Here is a 14,865-nt window from a genome sequence, read left to right on the forward strand (position 1 = left end):
TGATTTCATAAGTGTATCAAACAATTTTAGATTAGAATCGGTATTGCCAGTTTGTGCTACACGACGTCGTAAAGTGTTTGGTAGAGTTTAACGATGGGCGCTGGACAAATAGGAGGCATTGCCACTTTGCGTTAGTATAGCCTGTTTTAAAGTGTTATACATCAACTGGTTTAGGGTCCTAAAACTAAATAGCGTATTAGCGTAAATAGCGCCTATTCTCAAAAGGCGGGCAATGCATTTGCGAGCCTAGAGAATTGAGTGTCTATGGGCGGCTGTATCACCTAACTTTCTGCCCCCAGAAAAAGAAACTGACTTCAAAGATGGTATTTGAATACTGAACTAACTAAAACTTTATCTATGACAAAGAGTTGTTGTATTTTAAACATGATACAAATATTATAAAGATGTAAAGTTTTTGTGGATGTAATCCCTGTATCTACTAAACCGATCTTGAAAATTCTTTTAACAATTGAAAGCCAAGTCAAGTACGTTATTTGTGAGTGTAAAATAATTTTTGCTTCGTAGTCGGGGACAAAATGGTCGAGAGAAATCATTTCTTTACGCTGTTTTAACAATGAGTTTTATAGAAGTGTTTCCCAACTCAAAAAAGGGGGCGATTTGATTTTTAAGGGGGTTAATAAAAAATATTAACATTATTTGTAATTTGAATTTCAGCTTTACATTATATGTTTTGAATATTACTTAATGTTTATTTCATTAACAACTTCCTATTGATTTCTTAAAACCTATCATTTAAATTTAGTTTGTGATCAATTCTATTTTTTAATACTAATAGGGGGATAAGAATTTTAGAAATTAGAAAAAGGTCTATCTTAGAATATAACTAAAAACACACCATTTTTATTATAATTATTACAGTTTTTACCTCTACCTAGAATGATTCATGAGAAAGCTTTAGGCAGGTATATAATTTATCAAAGTTACGGGTAACGGTTGTCCGCCACGCCAGCATGGTTTACTAGTAAACTCAAACTCAAAATATCTTAATTCATATCAAGTAACCAAGTAAACTTATGAACCTCAACAGAAAAGATTCTAAATGTACATTTGCTACCAGTTCACAAGTCAAGGCGGGCATGAAAAATTGGCAAGAAACTCTCCCTTTTAGTCGCCAAATTGAGGCATACAAATCGTTTGAACTGGAGCAAATCAATTCCAATGATTAGGGTCATGCAATCATTAAATTTAGATAAAGCTTTATTGATTAACTTACGTTTAACGAGAGTTTGGAATTTAGTCAGTGACAATTGTTGTAAAAACGAATACAAGGAAGCGAAACGAGTAGGAAATTTAGCAACCGATTAAACCTTTTCGCAAAATTTTATATAAGTAGTTATACTTTTTTTTAATACGTTAAGTGGAGATGCGGGACGAATATTAATAACACACTACTACTGCTGAGCTACTGTACTGTACTGCAAGAAACGTAAACATAATTAATCAATACATTATGTTCAGTGGATATCGACTTCCAAAATGCTGCTGGATTTCAGGGCGTGCCAGCTCAAACAACGGAAGGACAATTCATTGTATGTATTAACAAAACTATTAAAAATAGTATACAAAAAAAACCTTATATCTCAAGCATATGGCTCATAAATTATGATTTGGAATTACTATGTGCCACGATTTGTAAAAAAATGGCATACCTTTAAAATCGAGTAATGGAGAAGCCAAAAAGCTTCTTTTCAAAAACAAGAAGAAATGAAATTGAATTCCTATCAGATGGGGTACAACTTTTGGTAACGTATCACCTCGATGTCCGCCGTACCACACCTGAGCGTTGTTTAAGGCAGTTTCTGCCGCGGACCACCACTATGTGAGAATGTCCTTGGGCGGCGGTATCGCTTAACATTAGCTGAGCCTCCTGCCCGTTTGCCCCCTGTTCTATAAAATACACCTTGTATTTTAAATAAACACTGATATTAAAAGTATAGATTTTTTCCTTATCTAAGATAAAAAGGATAGATGTAGTTTACTTAGTAAAACCATAAATAAGAAACGTTCTACACTGTAATGACAGTTATGGTAACCATGAGTTAGAATGGATTACATAAGACGAAACGGTGACGCGAATCGTTGGATTGTGATTGGTCCATTGATATGACGGTTCATGCCGCGTGTTTGTGGATCAAACATTCTTTCGTCTCTAGTTTTCAAATCTCAGTCCCTGTTATTTCTTTTCAACAGGTGCACTACCTATCACACGCCATGTTATTCTGTGTTGGAGCATTGATAGAGCCGCATGTGGTACTAACACCGGCGATATGCGTTTTTGGGGAAAAATATAAGTTTTTTGTGTATGCTGGTACTCATCGGTTTCTGGAGGGGGTTGGCATATCAAGGCAGGTTCAGCATCTCTGTATTCACAAAGGTATTACCTTAAATGACTTTAATATAATAGAAAAGTATTAGATGCATGCCTCAGGTTTACGGCCGATTTGTTTGTCTTGGATTTCATTGCCGAGAAACAACTCTAAAATGCCAAACGCCTGATCGTGTCATCAAGAATCTGGCTAGCTGTGATTGCTCGTTATCCACGTTTGTTGTAAAGCACTCTAAATAATTGCGCGATTATAATTGACAAAAAAATAATTTTAATTAAATGTGTAGTATATGTACCTTACTCGCGTAATTCAAAGACAACAAACGCATATTAATTGAATAGACATTTTTATATACCTTTAATTAATATAATAACGTGTTATATTGATATCGGTAATAAAGTTTGAATTCATTTAATATACCTGTAATATATGTACCAGCAATATGGAATGTGACAATATCAATTAAGACTCTTTATATATACAAAGCTAAAAAACGTCGTAATCATAGTGGCAGCAGTTATCAGCTACCAACGAATAACAACTATTTGTAAACACTAGCTACTACGACTACGTAGCTCATCTCAAAATCGCTATTGAATGGGTCATTAAGAGGGACAACAACCATGACCCTGTTATGTGAAAAACAAATGTACTTACGGTAGTCTCTTCGTTTATTACAGGTTATAACCACACGTCACGGTGGATGAAATGTTCCCCTGATAACTTAGCGCTTTTGGTGCTTAATCAGCAATTCTTCTTCCACAAGCGAGAGCCAGGGACAGCTTACATTTTAAATAGAGTACGCTATGGTGTTACGACACATTTGGAAAAACGTATTGGTGATCCAACTTGCCATTACTTTGGATGGGGGAGTAGACGAAATGTAAGTTTTTTTTACTTTTATCTTAATTATGCAATGGTCACACTGGAGCTCACAGTAATAAAATAGATGCAGGACAATGTAAAACATAAGAATCAATGCGTTGCGTTTCATTGTGATTGTGTAAGGAATTGTTGTTTCGCTAGTAATCGAGCCTAGGACTGTATTTGTTTAACTGCTAAACCGCAGAGGTTAAGCGTAATAATAGTATAACATTACCACATTATAAAAGTCCGATATAAACATTTTATGGGAATTAAGTTCGGTGGCAGTTGTTGTATGGATATGAGCAAATAAGCTCTGTTCGAAGCTGGCTTTAATTGCTTAAAACATGAGATTATAACTAAGATAATATTAGGGATAGTGGGGTTGGACACTGGACTAACAAACTCTTGACTTATTAAAGAGTTCGTAAACGTAAATAAGTGACAGTTATGTTATCGGATATTATCAGAAAGAAGTAAATTACAGTTTATGACTGCTAAAAACTTAATGGGCTCAGTTTGCTTACATTTTGTTTATGCTTCTACTAAAATATTTACTTTACTAAAATGTATATGTGTATTTACCTAACTATTGGTAGGTTACATAACTAGCGTTAAAATATTTTTTATAGATTTTTACCATGTTTATTTTTGTAAAAAAAACTTGGAAACAAAGACTAATTAAAAAAAAAATTAAAAAAGCTAAAACCTTTGCAAGACCTGTATAAAGAAGCAGGAGACATGCAGGAAGACTTTGTCATCAATATTTTGGATCCAATGTGTCAATTTATATTCTAGCAATAAACTTTTGATACTAAAATGAACGGAAATATTTTTCACTGTGTATTGAGTCACTGACTGTGTAATGTATTCAATTACATTTTAAACCCTTTTATTTTTTCAGGGTTATTTGATTCCTTTGTTGATAGACCTCTTACGAGTTGACGTCACCTTGTTACCTCCAGACCGTTGCCTTCATATGTGGAATTATAAAAACAAATATCTTTGTATACAACAACCGCCTTGCAAGGTGATTTCTTTTACAGTACATATTATATATATACTATTTACTCTGGTAAGACCGCAATTTGTATTTAAATAAAACTAGCGCTACCATCGTTGATATTTTCTTCTTAATAGGCAAGTACGTGATCAGCTTTCTATGACACACGCCGTCGACTGACCTAGCCGACAACGTGTAAGACATTCCTTCAATGTACAAAGGATAAATCAGTGTTGCCAGATGGTGTCAGAGACGTACCCTTAGACTAATTTGATTTCCGCCTAGACATACCCTAGGATGCCCTCACCAAGCGGATGGTGGCATGGCAAGTTCTTTAACGCGGCGGTCATAATGGGATTGATGGGAAATGAAAGGCATTCCGCAAATTATCTGTAATAGAAAATGGATGTAAAAAAGAACCTTTCTCCCTATTCTGCCCCTAAATCGGTTGAGAAACCCTTAAATCTGGGGGGAAATCCTGATCTGGCAACACTGGGTTAAATGCGCACATATAAAGAAAATTCTATTAACGCACGGACGGGGTTGGAACGTACGACCTCAACAATGCTAGTCGCAAGCTCGAATATTTTAGAATAACACATAGTTACAATGAAGTATTGACCCCCTTAAGACCTCCGAGAGGTCATAAGAGGTCTATTAGGATGTCGATAGTCTTGAGAGTTCCTTAGTAAATACCTTAACTAGCTTTCATTCTAAAAGTATGGTAGCAGAGTAGAACGTGCTTTGCATCATGTGCTGGTTCGAAGTATAAAAAATTAAGACTATTACTTATTAAGACTTATGGTAATTTCTAATAAAGAAAAGACTTATTTAATTAATAGAAAATATTAACTTTAAAGAATTAAATAATACTAATACTTTCTCATACTAAATATTATGTACATTTTCACAGACCGAGAACCATGGAGTTCTATGTCCGGTAAGGCCACGTATAATGTTTGTTAAGTAAATATTTGACTTTAAATATTACCTCAAATACCTTGAAACTACGTTTGTATCAAAATATTTGTGTGTATTCAAAAACTTCTCAATACGTAATCACTATTTAAATGAAAACTACTCAAGTGGGGTCCATATTCACAGGCGATGTATTACCACTAACATATAGCTATAAGTAAATACTAACAACATTTGAAATTGAAATTAGGGATATCGCAGTAAAAAAGGCTTTATTAAGAAACAACTAAATGTTTGCCATATAGAAAAAACAACTGTATCCGTTTCGTGATAATTTCTAGGCAAATACGTGATGCGTTCGACTTATGTACTTATATAATTCTTATGTACTTCCATTGTATACTTATTATTTGTAGGATGACCTTGGATCCATTATTGTCTGTTCTGGATATGCTCAAGGAATGATGACGTCACGCTTGATTGACAGGCCATGCGGTGTAGGCTTTATAGACCTGAGCCAATACACGAAATTCCTGACATGTGGTGTCGATGACTCCAGAGATGTGGTCGATCAGGATGAGTTCATGTCCTTCGATTTTCATACAATGAAAACACCTTCAGTACCAACTTTAGCAACTGCTATTATTTCTAAAGAGACGGACGGGTAAAATATGCTTTGTCATTTTATTAAAATGTATTTAATGTTTTGTTTATAAATTATAATAATTTCGGCTGCCTTAATATTGCTAATTAAGTATGAATAAAAACTTAAACATAATAGAATAGATAAAACTATTTATTTATTTACATTGATAGAAAACAAATAACATAATACATAAAAAAATTATATAAGGGACGCAACGGGCGGCCTTATCGCTAATAACAGATCTCTTCCAGGCAACCCTATAAGGTTAAGGATATATACTTAAAAATATAGGTAAAGTGCCTGCAGCTCCTCGAAGTGCATAACCCAATCTTATAAAAACCATCTTTAATCTAAAATAATACTAAAACATTATCTATTCGCTATTGATAATGTTACTCAAGAAGACTGGGCCAAATGTATCAGGCATGTCGATGAAAATTATTCCTATTTATACTTAACATAATATAGCATATAGATCGTACCTATCCTGTTATCGATCCTCTACAATTTTTACTCACATCAAACTACTCCAGAGATAAATAAGATGTACGACCCGAAGCCACAAATTATAATGCGTTGACTATAAAACTACAGATAAGCAAAGTTGTACGGGGGTAACCTCCGGATCTACTAAACCGATTTTGCTATTATTTTATCAATAGAAAGAACCTACCCAGTCCTGTAATGCGTGACTATGGCTTCCCAACGAATAGTAATCCTCGGAGCATTGAGGTCGTTCTGTAAAGCCTGCAAAGTGGCCAGGAAACTTCTGAGCATCTGGAAGGAGCTAGGCTGGCTTACTTAGCCAGAACATTACTTATTAGTAGAAAGTCACGTTATTTATGTGTTGTTTTCGTTTTTAGTGCTCTGCCACTTCTCTCTGTCTGTTTGCGAAACCAGCACGGAATTTTACTGATATTAGATTTAGGTTCCTATATCTATAGTCTCGCTATTCTGGCTTTACCAGCATAATAGCCTTTGTAGTTCTAGCAGCACGCGGCCGCCCCGAATTTCTCAGACGAAGTGCTGTTGTATCTATTAGTACGATATACGAACAGCTTATCAAGCCTTTGAAGTGTCTGGAATATGACCGACAGCTCCATACCCACTTGGTGCAAGGCGATCACTGCAATCCTATTTTCTTTAATACCCCATTCCATAATTTAATTTAATAATGAACACGAAAAAGTTTTTAATATAAAATACGTGTTCCAAATTCAAATTAAATAAAAAAAATATTTTCATTTGTCTTTTGTCAACTTATGTCCAGGCATAAGTTCTGTTACAAATATACGACATACTCCTAGTATATCAAAGATTACGGTTGCCTTTTGGTAGGTGGGTCCTGTCGCCGGTAACAAATGAAAAAGTATTATTCAAAAATATAAATGTTGTAGCGAAAAGTATGCTTTAATATGGTGTCTAAACTTTAAGACAAAAAATGCAAATTTTTGGGTCTGAAAGTCTCTTGGATCCCGTTGCCTCACGAGGTTTCCCTGCATCATTAAAGCAAGTGCTATCCTTGGGTTATTTAAGTTCCCAACGTTAAAGCTTTCACGTATAACCAGTATTAAAAAGTTTAATTGAACACACGTGCTTCAGGACAAAATTTTACGAAAAGGCAAATATAGTTTTTAGTTCAAACGAATAAGTTTAGATAGTAATCATACTAAATGTTCAAAACATTACCATTGTACACAAAAGCTAAAAACAGAATACACATTCAAACACAACCAGTTTTTACCTATTTATATATTTTTGTATAATGAAACAAAACCAAAACATATATTTATAATAAATTCTAAGTTCTAAGATGTATCGATCATTACAATATATATTCCATATAAAGGAATAACAAACCATTATTAATAAAATATACCAGAGTTTTTAAATTATTTTTTAAATATTTTTTAGTTTTAATAAATATATTTATTTGCTAGTAATTTGTGTTATAATCAGAAGGTATACACGATACATGACTGAGTTACGTAAATAGTTTGTATTAGACCGAGAACTGTTAAATAGTTGGGCCTGCCTTGTATTGTATGAAGAAGGGGTGTGAAGTAGTAAAAACGACAATACGTCAGGCAGTCAATTGAACTGCTGCAAATAGTGTGTAAAAACATCAAGTCCTATTGCTTATTTTACGTATAATGTCGGCCAATAAAATTTATTTCAGAATGATTTCGCAGCATTATAGTATTAGAAAATTAAAACAAATTTTAAATTTTTGGTGCCTGTCACCTTTAATGCTGGCAGCAATACCTCGCTTTATTGATGGCGCTACAACCATTTAAGGTCTGGGCCTCTGATTTCTGTATCTGTTTCATGATCATTTTTTAATCAGAGAAGCAAGTAGGTGTTGCCTGATGATGTTCTGTGTCTGACACAGGCCGTCGACTTTTTGGGTTTAAGGCAAGCCGGTTTTCTCACGATGCTTTTTTTCACCGTTCGGGCTTTTGAGCACATAGAACGAAATTCCATTGGTTCACTGCCGAGGATCGAACCTACGACCTCAGGGTTGAGAGCCGCACGCTGAAGCCTCTAGGCCAACACTTCTCGTACCTGGCTTTATAGCAATACTTATTCGTTAAGTTCTCGCTTAGCACCAGCTCTGTGGTCACCGGTAGTGTCTACCAGGCGCCAGCTGAAATCTTTAATTAGTGCTTGTATACTTGAACCACACGGCCAAAGAGTCTCTACTGTAAGGGGAACAAAATCAAAGTCGAATAACTATAGGTATATTAGGTAAATTATACTTATTTTAAAAAATTGGAATATTTTGTTAAATTTGCTATTTTAGAGATACGGCCGCGTATTTACAAGCAATAATTACATATTGTAGACTTACAAATTCTATAACATTAAAATAATTTTATTATCTTTATTTATTATTTAAGAGCTCAATAAGGTGTGTTATTATATTTATTGCTTTTACCACGTCTTGTCAAAGGAACTAAGTGCTTAAGGCCGCCAATAAAATGTTTTATTTATTCATACGTATCTTCTGGGGGCCATTGTTTCGCGCGCCATTCACATTGACAATGAACATTTTACGATTATTCTGACATAAGTGTTCACTGTTGACTATTCGATCTAAAAGAACGTTTTCGAAGAATTTATGGTACTTCACGTTGATTCAATAATGGTTATAAAAGAGACAATTTCTTAAATTATACATTATCTGTTTACATAGTTACAATGTAATATTTATAACCAACTTTAGTAAGTTTGAAGTTTCAACAGTTGTCTTAAAATTCTCTAAGAATATTATACGTTTAAGATTTAAAAACAAGGCAGCGCGAAAAATGCTTCCCGTTTGCGAGACGGGAGTCAGAAAGGTTCATGAGAAGTATTATTTCGGGTTGAATTAGAATACACATTAATAGCAGACATTGCTTTATAGCAGACATTTTTAAAAGGGTGAGTATGGAGCTTGTTGTCCATTCTCCTTCATGTAAAAGTACATTTTTATAATATGGTTACCACGAAATTTTGTCTCTCAAAGCTGCCTTTTTATAGTAGGCCTATTGAAATAAATAATTTGACTTTGACGTCATCTCTTTCCGCTTTGCTGCAGTAAATTTCCCTTTCCCATTATCATACCTACCACTCAATATTACATAAGATCTATTTAGCCATTTCGGAGGAGATCTACCTCAAAGAACACGGGATTTTTAAATGTCATAAATATGTATGTAATCTACAACTACTTACATTGGAAACGTTATTAAATATTAATAATCATATTTTGGCTATAATTTTCTTATTTACATGACCTGTATTTGATACTCCATGCCATCTGAATGGCCCGGGTTTCATTCCCGGCGATATAACAATCAGGTTTGTAAGGCCATTCTAGATGCGATACGGGATTTAACAACAAACTAAGTGCCGCTTACGTCCAGCGAAGTTCAAAGTAGTATATTCTCATTAAAAAAGGTACTGTGACTTACATGAGGAAAAAAATCATTAAAAGTATAATATACAGCGTACGAACGCTGTAATTGCATTAAAGTCCATCTACGAAAAAACTTCGCAGGCGTATTCGAAACAGGTCCATTGCAACTATTTGCTGTATCTCAGGAGGCAAGCAGTTGTAAAGACTCGTTCCCTAATACGGTATATATTTTTTTATTTACATAATAATCTTCTAGTTGTTATGTTAACTATAATAAAACGAATAAAATCAGTGCAAGATAAATGTTAACATTTCGATTAATTAACCAAACCGTTATTATCATATGCATGGTCAAACATGGTCGGGAATACGTAAAGTAAATATTTATATATGTATAATACTTTATATATATATATTAGTTTAGACAATGCAATGAAAATACATATTGCTCTAAAGTTAAGGTTGAAACGGGCACTTTAGTGAGATTCAGAAACGAAACAATGCGAACTATGTCAAAATGCAATACGTTGTTGACTCACGGGACTTCTGATTAGATGGAGAAAAGACCGCTTGCACCGGAGTAGGGTAAGGACCACTCCGGAGTAGGGCTCCAGTGACCTTTCGCCCCGCTCTTCGGGCAAGTGTGGCAGACTACGGCAAAAGCCAAGGCCAGAGGCTCGTAGGAGACGCCCTTGCGCTGTCGTGGTTGGTGACCACATAGTTTTAGGCAGAGCTGAGCTGTTAAGACCCTTTAGGCCAAGGACGAGATTCTATTAAAAAAAAGGAGTTAGACTAAGAGCTATATCTGAAAATAAGAAGGAAAAGAAAAACAATTATTTAATTAAAGCAAACATTTAAAATAGTAAATACAAACGCGATCACTTCTACCAAAAATGGCCCCAATTCTGCTAAGTTTATTTTTTTTTATAAAATAGGGGGTAAACGGGCAGGAGGCTCACCTGATATTAAGTGATGCCGCCCATGGACACTCTAAATGCCAGAGGGCTCGCGACGCGGTGCCGGCCTTTTAAGAATTTTTATTTTTCTCGAAGGACCCTAACTCGAATTGGTTCGGAAATACTTCAGTGGGCAGCTGGTTCCACATAGGGGTGGTGCGCGGCAAAAATTGCCTTAAAAAACGCTCAGTTGTGGAACGCAACTACTACAACTACTTTCACCAGCAACACTGATTTTCAGTGGAGCCATACCGGTCATCAGTCAATAATATTAAACTTTAATATACGCGAGTAATAATATACACACAGTCTTAGTCTCGTTCATGAATCCCCAGGATTACAGAGAAAGGAAATTATGAATAAAGACAAGCATTAAAATCCTCAACATTCATCACGACCGGCGCCCACAGATAAAGCAAGACTATCAAAATTAAGCACATTTTTTTGCTACTTTTTCAAGGTTTTTATACAAATAAATGAAGTTAATACTTGATTAAATATAAAACAATTAAACACCAAATAAATTTATATGTGACGTAAAAGTTTTAAGATTTTAAAACGTTAATTTGTGATTTAACGTAGAATATTATAGTAATAAATAACAACATCATATTACGTTATATTTTCTAGAATAAATACTTAGATATTGAATAATACACATTTACATTCTTTTAATGAGTGTCTCTTAAGATCTGTACAAATACTATATACGTACTATAAAGCTTAGGATATTATATTAGATTATAGTTCACGGTTACACTTATTAAATATAAGGCTTTATCATGCATACGGAGGCCAAAGTTCACGCTATGTCTCAACATTGATTACCCTAAATTGGGGTGTAGCTAAAAGGGGTCATAAATACGCTTCTAAAATACTTACCATAAACAACATACCATAAACAAATGTGTTCTGGTAAAAAAAAAATGTTTTTTTTCTGTGCTATTAACAGGGACATTTAGCGTGATATCAAGCAATGATTGCTTCCATATTTCTTTGGTTCGCTGTGAATGGCACAACTACCCGACACATTTTTATATAGGCGTATTTCTTTTTTTAGTTTTTCCCCTTTCTAGCGTTGCCTGGATGAGATCGTTTGTGAGCGACAAGGCCGTTCGTTGCATCCATTTTTATGTCTTTGTTTTTCTATAAATGTAACGAAGTGGAAATAAATAAATGTTTAGGTACATAATATTTCAAGTATTTGCTCGTGCGCGCAGGCTGGGCGAGTTGACAAGTGTTCTATGATTACTCATACGAATTTGTTAATAGTACTAGGGTGAATTGACACTCAATACGCAAACGAGATCTCCTTTTGGATATAAAAAGAGACGGAAAGAGAGAGAGAGTCTTATTACAGAAAGGTGATCACCAGGTACATGATCAAGCAAAAATAAAACACAGTGGTAGTTAAATTAGGTGTTTAATTTGCTTCTCTCTTCTACTCCGTGATATCTTTCTTGACGCGAGCCATTTTGATTCATTTCTATCGATATAATAGTATATATTTATTTGGCTGACAAAAAGTTATATTAGGTCCTTATTTTACATATGAAATTGACGTTTTGTCGTACTGGCCACTTCATATATCTCCTCTTTGGAATTCCAAATTCAACTTTTGACAGCTATTTGCTTTTTTTCAAAAACCAAACCATGATTCATTTCTCCCATTTTATAAACCAGCCAAATCGTGGCCCAAACGAAAATTGACTCCGAAAAATTGACCTCTGAGCGTTTGGCGGTCTAGTGCCGGGGTCGTGGTGTCGTCGTCACACTATAACTTTCCTAAATCTGGCTAGACGATTACGGCGGATGTGTATTGGCAGCAACTGCAAACCATGGTGGAAAATCTATCACTCTAATCACTCTAGGGCACTGCCGCTTCTAAATACCCAAAAAAGGTCTTGCAAGGTTGCAACAAATTCATCTCTGATACAGTCAAAATCGCCTTCAAAGATTTTATTAATTACCGTCCGAATTGTTTTTTTTAGTGATGAATGAACCTACCTATAAGATGGCAAAAGTGCATAGACAGTAATGGTACATACTTCGATTAATTAAATATTCTATTCTAAAAATCTACTTTTAGTTCCTCCCATACAAAGCGCCAATTTCATATGTATATAATATTAATATGAACGAGGATAAAATATAACTTCGAGTAATTAGGTATATGATTGAAATCGTTTTATGTGTCTTATATACCTATGTTTTTTATGATTAATGAAGCCACCGTTTTCAAGTCTCTACGCGGAAGGCTGAATCCTATTTACAATAGCGCATTTAAATGAAATAAAATAAAAAATTATATATAATTCTTACTATGAACACTGTACAGAACTGTACATAAAAAAACTCCGTCTTAATACACAACGACAAATAATATATATTTGACTTTAACTAAGTAAGTATTCTTAAAATGCTTCGGGTTTTTCAAATGACCCTTAACCCTCGGCGCTAAATTTGGAACAGAAATCTCAAATGAAAAATCAAAATTCTTGTATAATGTATACCTATAATCAATGGCAAGCTTTTTAAGTCTGTGTTTAAGATCTCTGTACCATCATTTGTCAATCTATTAGAAAAAGTAAGTGGTAAGCCTCCAGCTTGACACACGCCGTCGACTTTTAGGGTCTAAGGCAAACCAGTTTGCCCACGATGTTTTCGTTTTTTGCCAGTTCTTGTCTTCCGTTCTACGCCCTTGATTTGAGAAATGGCCTGGCACTAAATGTAAAATTAGAAGCATTTAATGTATATTTATTTTATAAGTGTACACAATTACCTATGTAAATAGATAATTTTTGATCTTTGACTTTTTTTCACCGTTCAAGCGAATGTTAAATGCGCACACAGAAAACAAATTGGTGCATAAAAAGGCATCGGACCTACGGCCTCAGATAATAAGAGTCATCATAAGAGTCGCGTCACACGCATATCAATTACTAAGTTTATTAAACATTGATTGATAAATAATATATACAGTGTATCTGTATAAAATTATCCAAATTTCTTCTACTGGTATTCAAACATCAATTATCATAAACAAAATGATGTTACTAATATTTAGTTTTTCTATCGTAAAGTAAAAACTGTAGAAGTATTTCCACAAGGATTATTTGAATTGTGTTTATTCGTTCTTGAAATCAACAGTCATTACACACAAGTTTGTAACAAATATTTGCTCTGAAGTCACTATTCCAATGTTAAAATTCTCGTAATGTTGAATTTGATCGTCATTTCGTCACATCGCTATGTTGTATTTATGGTAAAAACAAAGTATTAATCGGTATTAATTAATGTACGTACTTGATGATGATGGCGTACAGCTCGTTTTGAAGAAAAGTAAAAAGTTAATATGCATTTAGATTAGTTTAAGATATGCCTCCGTTCGTAGCTCAGGTTTATATAACAATTTGCACTTTTCGATTTTAGGTTTTATTAATTCCAACTGAAACCAGAAACTTAACTAATTAGGAAGGCAATTACGAGACTTGAAGAACCCGAGCTAAACAATGTAACTTATTACGTATATCATGTATGCAGTTATAGTGTTACCATGAATTGATTGATCTCTCAGGATATCATATGGACAGCTCAAGAAACAAACCTGGCTATACTCAGACGGTTACAGTTAATAAATCGTCTTTCGATACTTTGTTAACAGCGCGTCCTAAGATTTTTTGGACTTGTAACATGCTAAGATCCAAGGTGTTTAGAAAAACTCTTCGTAACTGGCAGAGTAGAAGGCACCAGACCTCGCGGCTGACCCATCAAGTAAAATCCCTTACAGGTCTTACCATCACCCAGGCGCAGAGGCTTGCCGAAGACACGAAAGAGCGGAGGAAGTTTTGCTGCGCCACTGACACGACCTTCAGATATGACCAATGTGGCTGAAGAATAATATGATATGAATATTACCAACAGCCCTACAGACTAGATCGAATCAAGATAGATTTAAACGAACATATCTCGTATATAAAGCTTATGTAAGGTATAGAGCATAATACAATTAAAATTCATAACAAAAAGTATAACTTTTTATTTAACACGATTTTTGCTGGACTTTGATTTGTCCTTCCAGTTTCTTTCGAATCGAAATCCGGCGGCAAATTCGGAAGTTTGTACACACAAATAATCGACTTTTTAGCATGTAACTTATTGACAGAAGACGTTACATGATTAAATGCTAATAACGTGATACACAGTGTCATTACGCCAGTACTCTTCTG

At 34.5% G+C, this 14,865-nt stretch overlaps 1 protein-coding gene across 1 annotated transcript; it reads left to right on the forward strand.

Moving 5' to 3' along the window:
- On the forward strand, positions 1 to 5,916 carry LOC123713228. The gene is made up of 7 exons (XM_045666809.1): positions 1 to 130; positions 1,480 to 1,550; positions 2,212 to 2,395; positions 3,029 to 3,231; positions 4,117 to 4,242; positions 5,129 to 5,155; positions 5,550 to 5,916. Exons 1-7 carry the CDS (start codon positions 94 to 96, stop codon positions 5,799 to 5,801), a joined length of 900 nt encoding a protein of 299 aa, XP_045522765.1. The 5' UTR covers positions 1 to 93; the 3' UTR covers positions 5,802 to 5,916.
- The last annotated feature ends 8,949 nt before the right edge of the window (positions 5,917 to 14,865 follow it).

The sequence above is a fragment of the Pieris brassicae genome, chromosome 8 (genome assembly GCF_905147105.1).
Source record: "Pieris brassicae chromosome 8, ilPieBrab1.1, whole genome shotgun sequence".
In the NCBI taxonomy this organism is placed as follows: Eukaryota; Metazoa; Arthropoda; class Insecta; order Lepidoptera; family Pieridae; genus Pieris; species Pieris brassicae.